The sequence below is a fragment of the Notechis scutatus genome, chromosome 6, assembly GCF_049901735.1.
Source record: "Notechis scutatus isolate UNSWTSFEM ecotype Mainland chromosome 6, rNotScu1.2, whole genome shotgun sequence".
Taxonomy (NCBI): domain Eukaryota; kingdom Metazoa; phylum Chordata; class Lepidosauria; order Squamata; family Elapidae; genus Notechis; species Notechis scutatus.
Window position 1 is genome coordinate 35,594,546 of NC_142014.1, and position 20,381 is coordinate 35,614,926.

At 36.6% G+C, this 20,381-nt stretch overlaps 1 protein-coding gene across 6 annotated transcripts in view; it reads left to right on the top strand.

Moving 5' to 3' along the window:
- Positions 1 to 19,365, top strand: part of MSRB3 (methionine sulfoxide reductase B3) — a 40,832-nt gene extending 21,467 nt beyond the window's left edge. For all 6 annotated transcript variants that reach the window (XM_026667773.2, XM_087967949.1, XM_087967952.1 and 3 more), the window contains 3 exons: positions 2,184 to 2,212; positions 12,657 to 12,754; positions 15,571 to 19,365. In XM_026667773.2, the coding sequence (XP_026523558.1) occupies positions 2,184 to 2,212; positions 12,657 to 12,754; positions 15,571 to 15,735 (292 nt within the window). In that variant the 3' untranslated portion in view covers positions 15,736 to 19,365. The remainder of the gene's footprint in view (positions 1 to 2,183; positions 2,213 to 12,656; positions 12,755 to 15,570) is intronic.
- The last annotated feature ends 1,016 nt before the right edge of the window (positions 19,366 to 20,381 follow it).

Below are 20,381 nucleotides of genomic sequence, written 5' to 3' on the forward strand. Positions count from 1 at the left end.
TTTCTTAATCCAACAGCTATCTTCAGACATTTAACTCGAAATGAGGTGTAACACTCAGAAAATGTTCTGGAATATTGTGCGCATAGTGTGGTGGGAGAGATGTATCCCCCCCTCCATTTATTCAACCTCTATGATTGAATTCCTAGACTCACCAGATTTCCACTCATCTAAGACTCTGGGTAGCAATATATTATTCTGTTTGGGCAACATAACAATTATTTCCTGTATGTTGTGTTAAAACATGTAGTGAGGATCATTGTCTATTATTGCACCTTAAACAGTCTGGACATAAAATTACCAGGAATCTAAATTTGTGATGTTTTTATGTTTTGTTTGTTTGTTTGTCTTTAAAAACCAATAAAATTGTTTTCAAAAATAAAATAAAATAAAATAAAATTGTGATTTTGCCAAGTACAGTATACTTGGTATAAAGAATACAAAGCAGGAGGAGAAGATGCAATATACAATACAGATCAGGTTTGTAGTATGTTATGTTCTATGTTTATTAATCAGTTTGATGTGGGAAGATGAGAAAGAATGAGTGGGAGCACCAGTATTAGCTGTGGACAGGGATTCTCTTATACTAATTTATCTCACAATTGAGAGTTGCAAATTGTGATGAAAAAATGAAGGGAGATAGCCTGCATTGCATCATTGGAGGAAAGGGATCATATAAATCCCAACAAATACATAATAATTGAACTCTGCCATTAAGGACATAATTTTGTGCATTATTCATAGTTGAGTTGGAAGATCATTTATTATTTCTTCCTTTGCCATTAACTAGTATACTGCATTTTTGTATTTAACTGTTTGAAAACCAAATAAGTAACAATAGCTAATTAGTTCTCCATCTAGAACCAGATTCTGCATGCCTTTCCTATCTGATTATCATTTGCCATATTTGCTTTGAATGCATTTTTGTATTTAAAATGCACCACTTCTATGCTAATATGTTATTACATTTCTAGCAACATGGTAACACTACCAGGCCTTCAACTGAGAAGGACATTCAGTTGTCATGGATATTAATTTTATATTACTATATTGCTGTTATTTAGGATTATTAAAATGTGTTACTAGTTGAATGTTTGCTATTTGTGAATTGTGGAACATAATGAGATTTTTCTGGAAATGTCATGAAAAAAATAACATGTTCTGATTAGGTTGAAACGATGATTCTTTATAGAATTTTATCTTTTTATAATCTATATAATCACATCAAACATGGATGTATAGATTGAAAGAATCTGCCATTTCCCAGGGACTTTGGGGTATTTCCTTTGAAAATACTCATACTAAAGTAACATGCTCTTTATAGTTAGAAGCTTTAACTATAAAATAATATTTTTTTCTTCTCTTCTGTCCCATGTAGAGGCATACCCCAGTGGTTTTTAATTTTGTGATATAAATCTGGCTGGAGCAGGCCCACTAATTGGTTTGAGAATTAGATCTAGACAATGCTTCTTACAGCTTGTTCAGATAGGCCTTGTCACTTGGTTAGTTCTGCTTCGCAGCACTTCAGGAGCATCTTGAAAGTAATTACTCAACTTACATTTTCCCATAGCTGATCTGACAGCTTTAAAGGCATTTGAATTTAGGACTGTTACTCATCTATATCTGAAACATGATATTCTCAGGAAGGCTAGTTTTCCTCTTTCTCCTTCTTCCTCACTATTGAATATTTCCTTTTGGTAATATGTGTAATGCTTAAATACTATAGGAAACTACATGTAACAGAAAGTTTATATATATTTTTCTTTTTCAGTAAAAAGAAAATCACAAGTAAGCTGAATATACAACTATGTGATAAGAAATAAACTTTTTTTCAGAATAAGTTGGATTAAAAAAACCAAATAAAATAACTATCCAATGATGTTCTCCAAAGGAATCCTTATCACAAGTAAATTAGTACAGTTTTAAAACTGAAATATTTAAGATGTACCGTTTGTAATTTTGACATTGGATTTTTCACTTGGGTGTTTCTTGCTGCTTTTACCAATCTTGTAAATGAAAATATTTGTCAATATTTCTAGAATGAAAATAAGGATACATTGGGTCAAATGTATTAACAAAGATTTCATGCCTATTGCTTGAGATTTATTGTGAAGGGTTTTTTGAGCTTAAAAGCTTTTTATAGTTACAGACTGTACAAATCATGTCTTCATTTTGTTTTGTTTTAGATCTGAAACTAAGTTTGACTCCAATTCAGGTATGTTCAAAACCTTATGTAGAACATGCTATTTTCATGTTTCAAAATATGAATTTATCATTTAATGTTTAGACTTAACTTTAGATCTGGAGTACCCAATTTTAAACCAATGATCAAGTTTCAGGATACTGCAATGGATTTAATGTGAGTGGATTTTTTTTGTTAGTTCCATAACTAAATCATTATTTAATTTTATTCTTTTATATTATATGACTCTGGAGAAACCATGTCAGTTCTTCATCAGCTTTTGAGTGATATGAGGCTGAGACAAGTAAACACACTAATACATACACACACACACACACACACACACACAGAGTAGGCTTCAGTTATAGCAATTAGGATGGGGATTGCCATTGCTAAGTGATGCGGTTGTAAATACCAGTACAATGTCATATGACTGCATCACTTAGCAACAGCAATGCAGGCAGTTCTGGTTGCTGTTGCAATCCCAAGATGTGCATATTGTTTGTTTGTTTATTTACTGTATTTTTATCCCACCTTTATTACTTAACTAGTCTTTAGTTATTAAACTGAAGATTATAACATTTTTATTTAGAAAATTGCCTTGTGGCCCTTCAGTAGCCACAAAAGCATTCTTCAAAAATAATTTTAAAAAATAGAAGTGGGTGGTTGCAAACCCTGCCTTGGGTGAACAAATTTACCTGCTTCTGGGTTTCTATTAGAGCTGATACTGACACAGAGAAGAGCTGGAGAGCGGATTCCTTCCATCTGACCCATTTTATGAGCCGCAAGATAGACAGCAAGATATAACCACCTCTACAATTAATATTTTTCCAATCGTATCATTATAATTCAATTTTGACTCTATTTCTTCTTTAATGTATAATTCTACTCCTGTCTTTTTTCCCTCTGCTAGTGGTGTATATAATTTCTCCAGTTTTTTGTTTTGTAAATATATCTGATCTTGTAATTTATGAATCTCTTGAAGACATATTATGTCCAATTTCTGTTTCTCTAGTTTCAAAAATATTCTTATCCTTTTTGATGAATCATTTAGTCCATTGATATTAATAGATATTAGTGTTAGTCCTTTTCCCATTATTCCTTATTCTAGGCTCTATCTCTCATTGGTTTTGGTTGCTGTTTGGCTTCTAGTTTTGATTCCTGTTTCTTCTCGAATAAGTAGTTTTCCCCTGCTTTCTTTATCTTGGTCTTTCTCTCTTTCTTTAATTCTTTGTTGTACTTCTTCTTGACTTGGCGTTTCTAGTTTCCTCTTCTGATCCACCTAACTGTTCAAAGAAGTCTTGTGCTTTAATTAAGTTATCAATTTTTAGTCTTTTTTCATTCCATGATGTCAAGATACCTTCTGGGATAATCTATTTAAAGGGTTTTTTGTTTTGTTTAAATAGTTTGTGAAGAACCGATAGTCCTTCCTCTGTTCCCAGACTCTTCTTTGGATTTGTTTCAGTACAGTTATTTCTCTGTCTTTATATTTTATTGTCTCCTCTCTTGAAATCTTATACATTATGTCTCTGACTTTTCTCCTGGCAAATCTGATATGGACCTCCCGACAAAGTCTATGCCGTCTTGCATAATTAGTATAAACTCTGTTAGATGTCTATTTCATTTATTATGTCATTCTTGTCTCTTTGGAGAAATTGCGCTAAGAGTTTGGCCATCACCGATGTTAAGTCCTCCTCCTTAACTTCCTCTACATTTTGGAATATTAAGTAGTAAGAGGCTCTATCCATCTCGAGGTAGATTAAGGCTTCTTCAGTTTCTTTGTTGTGGCCCATGATTTTTTGGTCCATGAGTTCCATTTTTTTCTCATTTTGATTGGATTGTTATTCAGTTATCTTGACCATTTCTTCGTTCTTTTTAATTGATTCCTGGATCAGACCTATTTTCTCGTCCATGTTCCTAATTTCAATTTTCATTTCCCTTATTTCTGTTTTCAATTTAGTTTTCATTGTTTTCCAGTCTGCCCTGCTTTCAATGTGATTTTTAGACATTGATTCTTGTAACATTAACATCGTACCTTGGATTGCTAATAAGGAAGCTTGGACTGATTGAGCACTAGTTGTGTAGTTGATTTCTCAGGAGCCAACATTCCTTGAATTGTTCATTGAATAGAGGCTGCTGGACTGGATAATGCCACCATTGATTAGCTGCAGGTTTTTTCCCGGTCTTAGTGGTAGTAATACTTGTCATATCTTTGATGATTTTAGATTGTTCATCTGTTATCCTAAATATATTATCCCAAATTACCATAAATAAAGAGTTTCTGATTTCCCCAATTAATGGTTAAAATGATTTTCTATCCCTACTCAAATTAATATTAACTATCAATTATTCTGCTAATATCTATTATTTAATTCTTAATTTAACAGTAAGTTGTTAATTTGTTTCTAATAATCAGAATCTCTTAATTATTAATACCAAAACATTACTAACCAATATCAATCACTATCAATGAATACAATCAAATATCACTCAATATCTCTCAGTTATTGCTACCCCAAAGAAATATTTAAGTTTGTTTAACGATTACTCTTTCACTAAAATATATCACTATCGATATGCAATTTATCAATTTTTAGATCTTAATAGTCAAAGAAAAGGGGGAAATATATATAATATAATTATAGTAAACACTATAATAATTTTATTTGATCACAATAAATCAATGGGAAGAAGGTTGAGTGGTGGAATTAATTACTACTTCCTTTTATAAAGATTGGCTAAAATTATCTAAACAAATTACTATATAATATCTTCAATCTATAACTCTTAATTATAACAAAATTTAAATACTTACAATAAGGATTTTATATTATAAAAGTTCCAAAAAAACCCTCCCCAAAAGAACAGCTATATAGGGAAAGAAAGAAATCCTAAGCAATCTGATAATAAATAGGTAATCTAAATACAGTTATATAATACATTATTTCTCCTATATATAACTGTAGGATAATAAAATATATTCCAACGTTCTTATAATTCAAGACAGTTCTTTTTTCAGTCACAGTCTCTTCCACTCACAGTAAAACAGTTTACCAGAGTTTAGCATTCTCAATGGCCGTCTCCAAAAATTGCACAGTCACTCCTAGTTTTACTTGGATTCCTATCGGATCACTTTTCTCAGTTCAAATAATCCTAGCACTTTCATTCCAAACCGTCAAAGGGAAATAAATCCTTCAAGAGTATCCTCTTAATTCTTTCACCTTGCTCCAATTTTTCTTCAAGTTTCCTCTTATTCTCTTGTTTTCACTGTTTTCCCATTGTTATGGGTGGTAAGCTAAATCTCTGCTGCTGACTTCCACCCTCACCCCTTTCACTCTGGGCTTCCTTGATGTACACAGATATCTGTTCCAATTATAATCCAAAGGGAATTTCCAACCTCGTTAACTTGCCAATCATCTGTTCACTATCATCTCGCTGCTTCCTTTCTTGATAGCTCATCACGTCTCCGGGTTTGCTCACAAAGGGCCGACTTCTTCCACCTCAGACTTCGGGCTCTCTTCTTTGATGTTTCAGGATCGCAACTTCCCGAATTGACTCCAAGAGTTTCTCCTCACTTTGTTGATCCCTCCAGGACCCAATACCACCATGAATGGCTGTCCAGAGGTGAAAAACCCGGCACAGGAGATCAGAGCAGATTTCTCCTGCACTGCCACAACACAACGTCACTGGAAGTCTCTCCTGCTGCCTTTACAACAGGCAGGGACCAGTCATACTTCCTCCAGGGTCCGGGTACCCCCTCAGACCCTCCGCTCATTCAGGTGGTGGCAATCTCCAGCTCTTTGGAGGGCCCATCTATTCAAGGAACTGGACAGACTCCTGCTCACCACATTCGCCAGTCTTCAGGGTTGGGAAGCCACCTGGCCAGCGAGATGGCCCAAGGGAGTTGGTCTCGGGTGGACAAGTCTGCCCCATATACTTCCTAGAGCTCAGAGCCATTTTTCTGGCACTGAAACATTTCAGGACATTGGTAGCAGGGTCCCACGTGTTGGTGATGACGGACAATGTGGCTGCACATCAACTGACGGGTGAACCAGGTCCAGGGCCCTGATGAGGGAAGCCGAATGTCTAGGGCTGTGAGCGGAGAGGCACCTGTTGTCCATCAGGGCGGACCACATCTCTGGGGTCAACAACACCCAAGCCAACTGGCTGAGTTAGAGCAGGGTCGACCATGCAGAGTGGAGTCTCCACCTTTCCCTATTCGGGGATCTTTCTCTAATATTTGGGGCTCTAGCAGTGGACCTTTTCGTCACTCCACTAAACGCTCTACTAAACGCTCAGGTGAGCAGGTTTTTCACCAGATTTCCTTCCAAGGGAGCAGAGGGGACCAATGCGCTTCAGAGCAGGTGGCCCCAGGGTCTCCTCTACTCCATTCCCACTCTTCCCTTCATTCCGGCAGTCATTTGGAAGATGTTGGAGGAATGGGCAGAGCTAATTCTCCTGGCCCCTCATTGGCCCAGGAGACCCTGGTTTGCAGATCTGGTGAACCTGTCTGTAGCCACACCGTGGAGGATCCCAACCAACAGGATCTCCCCGCATCAGGGAGCCTCAATCCATCCAAATCCTCAATGGTTCAAATTGACTGTGTGGTGCTTGAACGGCAACATGTGAGGGAAGCCAACGTACCTCATAGGGTTATCTGCACTATCCAGGCTTCCCGCAAGCCCTCTATGACGCACATCTGTGATGCAACCTGGAAAGTTTTTTGTGACTGGTGCTTGAGGGAAAACCTTAATCCCACTTCAGCTTCAGTGGCTGAGGTGTTGCTCTTTAAGATGGGCTAGAAAAGGGACTTGCTCCTCACACCCTGCACTGCCAGGTGGCAGCCCTCTCATCAGTCGTGTCCTGGGATTCCTCTCCTTCCCTGTAACATCATCCATCAGTCCGTAGATTTTTAAAAGGGTCTTCCAACCTCCACCCCTCTGTGGTCCACAGGTATCCAATGTGGGACCTCCCGAAGGTGCTTCAGGCACTGACGGGACCTCCATTTGAACCCCTTAGGTCAGTGTCTCTCCAATTCTTGACCCTTAAGGTGGTTTTTCTTGTAGAAATTACACCAGCCAGGAGGGTTTCTGAACTGGCTGCCCTCTCAGGCAGGCAGGATCTCTGCACTTTTCATGAGAACAGGGTGGTTCTTCATTTAGATCCTACATTTATCCTTAAAGTTAATACCTGGTTCCATAAGGCCCAAGATACTGTGTTGCCAGACTTGTGCCCCTGGCCACGTCATGAGTTACAGCCCAAGTGGCATGTGTTAGATATAAGGAAGCGCTTTGTATATACATTAAGCGCACTGAGTTGTTTAGAAGCTATATTTGTGACTTTTTCTCCATCTTCCTTGGGGAACAAAGCCTCTTCCCCCACTTTGAGTAGATGGATCAAGGGGTGCATCTCCTATGCTTACAAGACTTTGGCTCTCCCAGTGCCCAAAAACTTGCCGGCACACTCCACCAAAAGCGCCGCGACTTCAGCCACCTGGGCTACTCAGGCATCTCTCGAGGAAATTTGCAGAGCGGCCACATGGGCATCTCTGTTGCCTTCCATCAGACACTTATCGTTTGGACTCCTTTTCCTCAGCTAATGCAGCTTTCGGCAGTGGGTGCTCCAGAGGGTAGTCCCACAGTCAGAGTAAGCTGACTGGACCATGACCCTCCTGTGGACATGCAGGCTGTCCCATCCTGGATTCTCAAAGCAGTGTGGATGAGAATGGGAGCTGGTATAATTACTTGAAAACATCCTTTCTATCTACGCTGCAAGAGACTCCAGCCCCACCCTTGTTACATCTGGTTCTGGTAAGGCATGATTGTTCTAACTGTTTCCTTATTTTTCGGCTTCCAACGACACTCAAGTCTGCCAAGTAGCTTCACCAAAACTGGGAGGGGCCAGCTAAGGCTGGCTTTTTATATAGAGGCAGACTCAGCTCTATGACATCACAGGGAAGAGACTAACCCATCCTGGACGGTCTTGCAGCATAGATAGAAAGGGCATTCTCAGGTAATTATACCAACGCCCATTATGGATGTATCTCGAGGTCTACCTGTATAGCCACAAGTAAAAGGTAATAACTAATTTCTACTTTGAATGATAATTGTTCCTATTAGTTTAGGTATACCTTTGTTACTATAGATGTTTAACATTTCAAAATCCAATATTATGAGAATCCTAACTTTTTAAAGCTCTCTTTCAAATGTTAATGATTTATTGTTCACTAACTTTTGCATTTCCGTTCTCTTTGTGTGCAGATTATTTTTAAATGGGTTGAAAAGGTATATTGAAATTTGGAAACTTCTTACGTTCATTTCTGAGAAAATGTATTGCATCAGACTACATTGATGTTAAGCAACAATTGTACATGATGTCCAGGATCATCTCCGTAGATGCGACATTGCATGATTTCACAAGCATCTAACTTTAGGATGAACAGTCGATCTGTAAACCAAATACAGTTATATCTTATTCCTTCTGTGTCCAGAGTATCCTGACATCATACCACTGAATTTTGAGGGCAAATGACCAGATTTTGGAGGGTTTTGAATGGCTTTAATTGAAATTAAATTCAATTAATTGAGAAGTTTGCCTTATGTCAGCTCAGCCTACAAATTGCCTAGCCTGTCAAAGGACATGCTTCAAAAATGATGACAGAAATTTTTAAAATTTATTTTTTAAATTAAGTTATGTATACTTGTGTGTGAAAAAGATAAATATTTCTTAGTCAATTTATATGGCCATGCATCTTGCAATAATGATTCTGGTAGCCACAATACTAAAACAATTTCTAATGTACATTATGGCAATCAACATAATGTTTTGATATAACTTTATTTACCAATCATCATTAAGGAAGTCCGCTGCAGTTGTAGTTTGACTACGGTAATATCAGTATTGTTGGAATTGGCTCTTTTCATCATTTTAACCAAGAATGCTTCATAATTATTCAAATATTTTTGTTTATAACAACACTTATAAACAGTAACCCTTTCACTTCAAGTTGCCTAAGTGGTACATTTAAAAAAGTCTATGAAAAGACTACAACTCAGTGTTATATTTTTCACACATTCCTTGGGAATCTTTCTACGGCAGATAAATGATGCTTTAGTTATGGAAAAGTATTGCATCCTAATGCATTTCTTTATAAAACGGATATTTAAAAAAATGTTTGAAGTATGCAAAGCTAAATGACTTCAAGGTTAGCTGCTAACATTTTTTGTGTGGTGGACTTAAGTATTTAAGCCATGAATTTTGAAGGATCTTGTCACCAGGTGGAGACAGGAGTACAGATATGAAACATTAGCCTTTTGATAGAAATTTGCTAGATTCCATTTAGAATTTAAGTTGTTGCCACCAGATGGAGGCATTCTATGATAATTTAGATTTTCAGAAATGTAATAAGCTTCCAAATATTGCTGCATACATTATTTCATTTGTAATGAATAATTCCACAGTAACAGTTAGAAATTAGCACTGATGACAATTTCTTTTTGGAACCCTTTATTTCATTACCTACCAGAAGCTAATTTGTAAATTTTACTTTTTTTCATTCCTTTAGATGAAGGTGAAAAAAACCTGTGGCCCCTAAATATTTCTGTGGTTGTTCCTCCAGCCCTTCCTTAAAAATAAAGTCAGATTAAAGATTAGTCAGAGAAAACAAGAAAACATAAGAAAACACAAAAAGATAATTCCTTTTAGCCTTATGAAATTTATTAAGAAACTATTTACAACTAGCTGAATAAATCGGTTAGAAAGTAGTCCACCTTTTAATATTGAAGATGGATGTTCCTTAGTGAAGCTCACTGGTTTTACATCTGTAGATTCCATCCTAATGTAGGATTAAAATGATATTGGAATTCAGAGAGGTTTTTTTTCTTTTTTCACAGAGTTAAAGAGGAGAGCTTTATCTATTCAAGATATGAAGTGTATGAGATATTCTTCACTATAGTTACAGCATAGTTTGTGTTTTATTTACTGAGAAAAATTTTGTTTATTTCACCACCAAGGTGTTCCACCATTGTTACTGAAACTGGAGAAATTTCTCAAGTTATTCAAATTATTGAATTATTGTGTTTCTTGCCATATATTTGGCATAGAAAGACCACTTATTTTTCCAATTTAAATTGGAGCTACCTATTATTGAAGTAAAGTAATTTTACAATATTGGATTCTGAATCTGTTCTTTGGTTAGTCAATTTGTATGGTCTATATTGTGTGCATATATTCTCTACATACCATCTTCACAGGTGGTTATATTTTTTTAGGATATTTTTCTGGAAAAGCTTATCCATATTGTATTTTCATGATTAACTCTTCTGTGCTGTTCTATGTTGTTCATACTCTGTTTCTTAATTTTATAATTAAAGTAGTCAGTTTTCATCTATATCACAAATTAGCTACTCATAATTAATAGAATAGAATAGGGTAATTAATAATTTTCTGACCATCATCTGTTCTGCTGTGCCAGGAGATTTAGATTAGCTAGGAAGCAGGAAATGATTGGATTTCTTGCTTTCTAGCTAGTCTTTAGATCTTTGGTTCTGCTTTTAAGCACAGCCGAACCTCCCTTAGGACTGAAGGTTCTGTTATTCAGCGCACACTCATGGCAAGCACATTTGAGAGACTGAGCTAGCCGTCATAATTAATAGAATAGAACAGAATGAGCTGGAAGGGACCTTTGAGGTCTTCTAGTCCAGGGGTCGCCAACCTTTTGGACCTCAGGGACCACCAAACTCATAATTTTTAATCCCAGGGACCACTAGCCAGTTCTGTGGGTGTGGCCTAATTTGTGGGTGTGGCTTGGTGGTCATGTGACTGGCTGAGCATGGCTTGTATGTAAATATTATAAATATTTATATAAATATTGAATTTTTTTATAAAAAAGAGTAACTTTTACCCAAAATCAGGCAAAGCAGGCAGGCAGATTGAGTTGCTCACAGAATCATTCAGTGATCAATCTATCTGCCATCGGCTAGCTCAGTCTCAAATTTGCAGTGGAAAAAACTGCAACAGATAGTGAGTAATTGATTATTAATATCAAAATTGGAAAGAGACTCATCTGAAGCATTTCTGCAATGTACCTTTTTTTCATAAAAAGGATATTTTCTCAATGTGTTCATACTGGTTTTTGATGTTTGTTACTTACATATAATGAAGACTTTTCAGAAAAAATTCTCAAATTGAACAAGTTTCAACCTGTTTACATGATAAAGCCATTCTTCTTCCAAACACTATTGCCTGTTATAGCAATCGATAAGAAGATCAATTCCATTGAGTTGGCAGGAATGGACGCATCTCTAGTGCAGCTGTCCACAACCTGACAAATGTGTCATTTTGGTCTTCGTCTTCAGTGATTTTATAGAATTCTATATCTCCTCATCTGATATACTTTGTAGGATACATTTTAGGCTGTAATTTTAAATCATTAGTGTTACATGACTGAGTAGGAATGTAGTGCTTCCATTAGTTTTTGTATAGGAGCTATACTATACTAACTTTCCCATGAGAATCTTTGTAGAAAAAAATGGGGAAGGTGAGTGGAAGATATGAAGCATGCTATTTACATTGTCTTTTTGGCTGTATTGTATAAACCCAGTTCATATCAAAGTTGCAGTTAATAGATATAATGTTTTTAATTTTTTCGATAGAAGAAAAAAACAACTGTTCCCAATTTACTCTTGTTACAGAAATGTTGGTCCTTGACATTTTTCCATATAGAACATGCCAGAATGACATGCATTTCTAGTCATCCACCATATGTATGAATAAGAGCACATACATGTGTATATGCTACAGCAGAAATCTTGTTTTTAAACAAAGGTGATGGAAAATTAATGGACTGCTTGAGAAAACACTTTTTTCTCACTTTAATAAGAATGCCTGTGTTTTGGAGGCCGGTTAACTTTCTGCTTCTTGTTTAGATTCTTTAAAGTGGGAATTTTAAAGTGACAGTTATAAATGAATATAATTCTCTAGATGATTCATACATTTTAAATTATATAGGATTATTACCCTAGACAAGAATAAATAGTACAGCATTTCACAATGTGAAAACTTACTGCTTTGCTTTGCCTGTTCAATATGCTCATCCAGAGCACATTGAAGCACTTGTAGGCCAGACAAGGAAAAATGGATGGAAACTGAAGATTTAACCTGGAAATAAGGAGAAACTTTCTGACAATAAGAACAATCAATCAATGGAACAGTTTGCCCTCGGAAGTTGTGGGAGCATCATCACTTGAGACTTTCAAGAAGAGATTGGACTCCCATCTGTCAGAAATGGTGTAGGGTCTCCTGCTTGGGCGAGGGGTTGGACTAGATGACCTACAAGGTCCCTTCCAACTCTGATTATCTGTTATCTGTTAGAGTATAGCAAGTGAATGAGAATCACATTTGTGATTAAAACAATCAGAAGTTTATTTAATCCTCAAATCATTCCTGATTAATTTCTTGTCCCTTTTTTATTTTTCAGGATGGCCTTCATTCTATGATGTAATCAACTCTGACACAATTACATGTACTGATGATTACTCATTTGGGATGCACAGGGTTGAGACAAGCTGCATTCAGGTCAGTTTAAAAATAACAAAACAGCCATTCTAATGTTAAATATTTTTTTTGTAGCAGCTCTAGTTCATCCATTCACATAGAAAGACTTGCAAACTCTTAGTTACCCCAAAATTAACCATTGTCTGCTGGTCATAAGCATGACAGCTGGTAGGTATAAAAAGTTAAAGTCTAAAGAGAATCTATATTGTTATCTAGGTTAAACTTTATTTAACAGTGTGTACATAAGTGACCTAAATCACAAGGCTTAGAAATTGTCCTTCAGGCAAACATCCTTTTGAGGTTCCCCTTTGACCTCTGCTCTCTTAAATCTAAATGTTAAATGTGGATAATGGGTGTTACTTTCATCATTATGAATAGTTGAGGAGCAGTACCAACAGAAATCCAGGAGTTATTCTCATGTATCTTACTGCTTATCTTCAAGTTCCTTCTGCCAAAATACTTGACTGATCATGTTAAATTCTGTTTTCCATTATATGTCTCATTCTAATTCCTTTTGACTGTTACTATCATCTGTCTTCCATAGCATTAATGGCTCGGTCCAGACTTTATCAGGGAGAAAAGGTTATTGAGCAAAATAACAAATCCCAGAACCAAGAAGATATGGTTAATTATAAAAGAGCACAAAAGAAATTTGACTGGAAAACATAAGTAGAAGTATTTAGAAAGGCAAATGCAATGGTGAATGAAAATTCTAACTCAGTTTTTTTAGTGCGGTTGAACTAGTTTCAGCTGAATTTTAACTTTGATCTTGGTTATAAGTTTTCTATATCAGTGTGCTAGAATTACTTAAAAAATGATATCAAGGTGATCATTTGAACAAGCTAATAAGTGGGCTTACATATTTTATAGTCATTTTCCATTTTTCTTTTCAGAGCTGTCGTACTGGCAATCATCATAAACAAATCATAAATCATAAACAAATCATAAAATTGTTTCAGTGCTAGTAGAACTGCAGTCTGGAGGGAAGAGTCTACATGGGAGCTCTGATGTGAAAGCATAATTATATTTATCTTTTTTGTCTATTTAAGACCTTCAGTTAAATTACTTATGTGTATATAGATAATTAACCACTTTCATATATTCCTGTTTTTGGGATTTGTTTTTCTGCTTTTCATTCCAAAGCAATCAGAAGTTAGCTCGCAATGTTAGCTCGCAAGTACATTATTATAATAGGCTATTTAACAGGAAAGTAAACCATAAAGTAGCAGATTAGTAAAGAGAAACATCAAGTAGAATCATTAAAGGATCTCATTAATTAAAAGCATAGATAATAAGATATATTTTGCATAATATTATGTTAGCTTCCGGGGAAAAATAGAAGTCTAATAGAGCTAAAGTGAAGTTGTCTTGATATAAAATAAATTTGCTAGAGTAGACAATGTAGGACTGTCTCTGGAGTGGCTGTTCCTAGCTGGGAGCTATAAAAGTTTAATTATCTGAACAATAACTTTCTTTGTATATCATACAGTTCTTTATTGTACTGGCAAGGTGATACTTATGATGAACCATTTTGCCACAAAAGGACATATTATTTATAATTTTCTCTGTATAAAACTTCTTTTGAAGCTTTTGAGTACTCAGAGATCTTCTTCAGAAATGATGTCCTGAATCCTGACAGAATTCTATGGAATAATCATGCACTTCTTATTCCAGCAGTTATTTTAGTTTTTGCAGGACCTCTTTGTAGAGTTAGTAAGTCACCTACAAGAAACATTTTTGAATATTGTAATGTTACAGTGTTGTAGTGTTTATTTACTGTAGTTAAACATCCTCTTCAGAATTAATTTCATTTGGAGGACAGAAAAGAACAATATGGCAATCTTAAACCAACCTCGTATCGCATTACTTTCATTTGTATTGTTAAAGATATGACCCTTCTATTTGATATGTGGATAAGCATATTCACTTTGTACAAATTGCAATCAAACTGTGATGACCTGGGGCGTGGCACAAAGGCAACACAGTCACATAAGTAAGATAAGTCCCTTTAATACCTCCAAATTTGTCCCCAATGTCCAGTTACCTTCAGCTGAAAAAACTCTCCCAAGAACAGTCTTTAAGTGGAAGAAATTCAGTCCGAAAACAAAGTAGATATAAACTGTAAATAAAAATCCACACAAACCACGCTGCAGCAATTAACTGGACAGGGCAGGATAAGGAATTGCAGACTTCAAAGGCCAACAAAACACACACAGTTGGAAGACACCAGGAACCCAGATAAGCCTCGACAATAAAAGATAACTCATGATTTGCTTCCAACAAGTTGCTGTGCGCAAATTCCCTTTTTAAACACTGTTCCCAGCTGCAGCTAATAAAGGGAATCAGGGCCCTTTCCTCCCCCATAAGCCACGCAACTCATGTTACTCCCTTCTCCGTTCCTCCCTGCGTGCCCTAGGATGAAGAGGGGATGGGCCTGGATCTTCCTCTGAATTCCCTCTACCTTGCTCTATCTCTTCCCTGCTCTACCCAACCAGACTGTGCCCTTCCCCAGTTTCTTCCACAGCCAATGGAGCCACACTGCCACTTCCTGTCAGCTGCTTGGCTCCCCCTCAGAATCAGATTCCGACAGAGGCATGACACAAACTGCATGTATTTGAAGCACATATGTTTAGAGTAAGTTTCTCAAAGGACCAAATAAAACGGAATAATGACTGAAGACCAGCATTTTAAATACTAACTAATGGATTAAATTAAATCCAATTTAACAACTTTAAAAATAAAGCTCATGTGTGTTAATTTTCAAATATTTACCTTACGTTTTCCCACTAGGTTTTCTGTATTTAAAAATAAACACAAGTTACATTCTTTTCTTTCAGTGTGGTGCTCATCTTGGCCATATATTTGATGATGGGCCACGTCCAACTGGAAAACGATATTGCATAAATTCAGCTTCATTAGCTTTTGAGCCTGCAGACAAGAATAATGCTGGAGAAAAAAATGCTAGTTCTACATCTGCACAACCAAATAAGACAGAACTGTAATGGGAATCCGTTGCTTAAGATTGTTTTCCTAGATGACGTGGAAAGAATATTCTAAATGATTTTCAATCTTACCTACTATTTTTAAAACATACAAAGATGTTCTGCAGTATATAGTTTTTTTCCTGATCAAAATGAGACATGTTAATTTCTTTTCCTATATCACCACACATAACTATTTCACAACTTCTGTGCTTTGAGGCATCCCATAACAAAATGACTTTTGACACTATGATGTTGATTACTTGCATTTTTCTTATAATAACAATTATATTCCTTCATATTTTTCATTCTTTTCATTCAGTACACAACTATAGTAAGAAAACAATTTTCTAATGGTACTTAGGCAATTTTGTTTTGATTTACACATATACAGGTAATCCCCGGGTTACAAGTGTTCCCATAGCGAATGTTTGAAGTTACGTGATAACGCCCCCTAGTATTTATGAACAAATCCCAAAACTATGAATGTTGCAGCACTGAGGCAGTTGTTTGTCCTTATGAACAACCACAGAAGCTCTGCAACATTTGCCCTGCCTATTCCACCCTCTGCTCCAGGTTTTCATAGGCACTAGGCCTGTGGATACTCACCTTGCGAAGATCTAGAGTTCCTTTGCTTTCCTTGCCTGTTTTGGCACTTCAGGCCTTCAGTGACCACACAGAGAATGGAGGCCTAAAGTACTGCAAGATTTTCTGAGATCAGTAGCGCGAGATCTCATGCTATTGATCTTTCGTGGTCTCGTGGTACTTTAGGCTTCCATTCTCTGCAAACAGAGGTCTAGGCAAAATCTGCAGCAAAAGGCTTTGCAAATGAAAGGAAGGCCTGAAACATCAAAGCTTTCCCTCCATTTGCAAAGCCTTTCGCCATTCTTGCAAAAAACCTTTGCAGTCCAAATGGAGCTTCACAGCTCCATTTTCTCGTCCAGAACATTGCAGCCTGAGATAGAGCTCTGGAGGGGCATGCACGCCCTTCCAACGTTCTGTTTTGGTGTGGGCAGGCCTCGTCTGGAGCTCCATTTTGGGCTGCATAGTGTTGAACGAGGCCTGCCATATCAAAATGGTGCTTCGTCCCCTGCTTCTCCAAAGCTCTGTTTTGGGCTGCAAAGTGCCAGATGAGGCCTGTGCATGCCAAAATGGAGCTTTGGCCCCTGCCCCTCCAAATCTCAATTTTGGGCTGCCACACCAAAACGGAGCTTCAGAGTGACATGTGCGGCTGGTATTTCAGCAGGTTGTGGAGGCCTTGGTCTTAAGGAGGTGGCCTGTTTTACCACTAGCACCCCCCCCATGGGTTTCCCCACTCTGAAATACCTCATGTGCACTTAACAAGCCTCGCATTCGATTAGCGAATGCATGGGCGAAAGGAGGGAGTGATCACATTTAAGGTATGAGATTCACTCCCATGAATCCTAGGGTTACGAATGGAATGGGCAGGCTCCATTCCATTCATAACCCAAGGACTACCTGTAGTCAACTAACTGTAATTATTGTACCATTCCATAAATGAGGCTGTATAATTTAGTAAAATCAATCCAACTTTTGTCTTGGATTTCTGCAAAAGTATTCATCTACATAAATGGCAACCATACATCCCTGCCTTCAGTTAAATAAATACTATTTTTTAAAAAAAATTAAATAAGATGACATTTATATTATCTGCCTAGAAAGGATAGTAAATTTACTCCTTTATGTAGCAGGTAGCTTTCTTTGGAACAGCTTAAGAGGCCAGAGCAGTCACAATATGCTTTTAAAAACTGTGGATGAAGACTGGTAATCATAGACCAGTTGTTTCCTCATACTTGTAATGAGGATTTTAAAAATCCTTATTGTATTTTTATCCTCAAAATGTCAAAAGAGGACTCATAGACTAGTCTGCAAATATGAGGGAGATTTTTTTTTATTTTTTTATTACTTTGTGATCATATGAGAATATAAAAACTCAGTATTGCCTTAGCAATTAGTGTTGTCCTGGAAAAGTTAATATCTCATTAAATGGTACACATCTTCCTGAAATTTCCCTTACAGTGTTTAAGCAGCAGTGTGTAGAATAGCTACATGGAAAGTCCTATTGTAAGCATCAAATTGCTTACAAACTACATTACCTTTTTATTACTACTTGGGAAATAATCATTTAGGCTGTATTCTCTTACTCCTTTTCAATTTCTATATGAAGATCCACTATCCTCAGTGTATTGCCCACTTGTATAAGAATAGAGACAATACTTTTTCATAAACAATAAAACCCTAGCAACAAATATCAGTGAAAGATAGTGGCCTATGATAAAGTGTTAGTCTGAGATGTCTGGTTCTACTAAGAGTGAGCAGGTTTGCCTTAAAGAGGAAACACTGAGTATGAAGTGTGGCCCTAACCCTAACCATTGGGTTTGCCATGGAACCTAACCTGGGTCTCCCAAAGTGGGGTGGGCAAAATGACATTGATCTCACTGTTGATTTAAAAAACAAAAGGTCAATACAGTCAATCTCAGTACTTGTCCTGGCAAGGAGACAACATGTTGTCCTTCAGCTGTGATAATCATTTAATTTGTGAATTTGTTTCAGATTTTAGTATGTGTATGACAGAAATCTCTTGCAAGGATATGCCTACATTCTACGTCATGTTACAAGAGAATTGGTGTGATTGCTGTGAAAATGAACTGACATGCTTGAGAATAACAGTATTTTACAAAGTATAACATTACCATACTATTTAAGATAATTTTACCATAATTCATTATCTGTATCAAACAGATCACCTATATCTGGCACACAAATAATTAAAATTGCTATCTATTAGCCTCATACATCTTAGCAGCAAAAATTGAAATTGTAGATTGATACAGGACTTAGGAATACAACCATATGCATAAGAATTATTTGTAGCATTCTGAGGCATGTGATTACTTTCTCACTTTTGGGTGAATCTTTCTGCCATTTGCCAAGAGACTGTATTTTTATTAGAAGTTAGTTTTCTCCAATCATATTTTCCTAAATGAAATCTCTGATGTGTAACAGCAGAGAAAATATGGGGCATTAATTTTTGAGATAACTTGCAGTTCACGTTTCAACCTATTTCTGTCTTCTTAAATAAATTTATCCCTCAGACTCTAATAAGCAATAATGTAAGCTTTTCATAAGTTGATTTATATTTATATTTTATAGAATGTGGTGAATTGAATCGGCTTGGCCACATAGAAGTGCTATTAGAGCATAACTTCATTAATAAACAGAAGCCATGGATATAGATTGTTTTTCATTGATATCTACTAGAAATAATGTGACCGTAACATTTACAGTACTGCAGAGCCCAAATATCACTTCGTTTATGGCTTTGCTATAATTTGGATATTATTGAGCACAATATGTGACTTGGGAATCCGTTGGTGTCTCCTGGATATTTTGAATTGTGTGACTGATAATATTATTGAATGTACGTTTCAGGCTATATTACATAAGAGTTTATACAGTTATTGAAAGAGAAAGAAAAAGATTATTTTAGTATATTTGAAACCTGCCATTAGAACTGGCTTTTTGCTTTTAAGACATTAGGTTTTATTCAATGAAGATGCCTTTTAATATGTTTGCTGAACACAGATATATAATATATTTAATTTATAAATAAACATTTCTCTATATTCTCTGCTTTTGACTCATTATTTCTCACTCAAGGATGGTCTGTATCTTCGGTCCCATGGGGAGAGGGGCAGTGGTGGGATTCAATTTTTTTTACTACCAGTTCTGTGGGCGTGGCTTATTTGGGGGGCATGGCTTGGTCATGTGACTGGGTGGGTGTGCTTGGTAGTCATGTGACTGGGTGGGCGTGGCCAACTCAATGTTACTCACATCAAGGGGTGCCTCACCTGGCCCCTCCCCTCCCAGCCATTCCTTGTCATCCAGCCTCAACTTATCTATAGTTCTATAAAAATGTTCACCTTTTTTTACTTTATTATCTGCATACTATAGATGTACTTTCATGGACCACTGAAAAAAGGAAATGGCTCACATGCTTTACCCAAGAGTATGATAGGCAACAGGCTTTTAAGGGGCTGCCACAAAGAAAGAGGGACAGTGTATTTTCCAAAGAAGCAGAATGCAAACAAAAAGCAATGGATGGAAACTGAACAGAAAGAAGCAACCTAAAACTAAGGAGAAACTTCTGACAGTGAGAATAATTAACTAGTGGAACTGCCTGTCTCCAGAAGTTCTGGGTGCTCAATCACTGGAAGTTTTTAAGAAAAGACTGGACAGCCATTTCTCTGAAATGGTATAGGGTTCACCCCAAGGTCCCTTCTAAGTGTTATTCTGTTATTCTGACACCTTTCCCAGGATCTCTACTCAGAATGGCATTCTCAGTTTTCTTGCCTGAGCTGGGAGTTGGAGTAGAAGACCTCCAAAGTGCCTTTCAATTCTTGTTAAACACATGTATTTTATGCTCTGGACTATTGACATTGAATGCATGTAAACCCTGAAAAATATGTGATAGCCCTGGGCAAAAGAAAGGCAGAAAAATCACTCTAGGTGTAGGGACAGTGTAAAATATTAACATATGATAAATAATGGAACAATTAAAAATAATAGCACAGAGTTTTCTCTCTTCCTATTTATTCTCTCTCTCTCTCTCTCTCTCTCTCTCTCACACACACACACACACACAC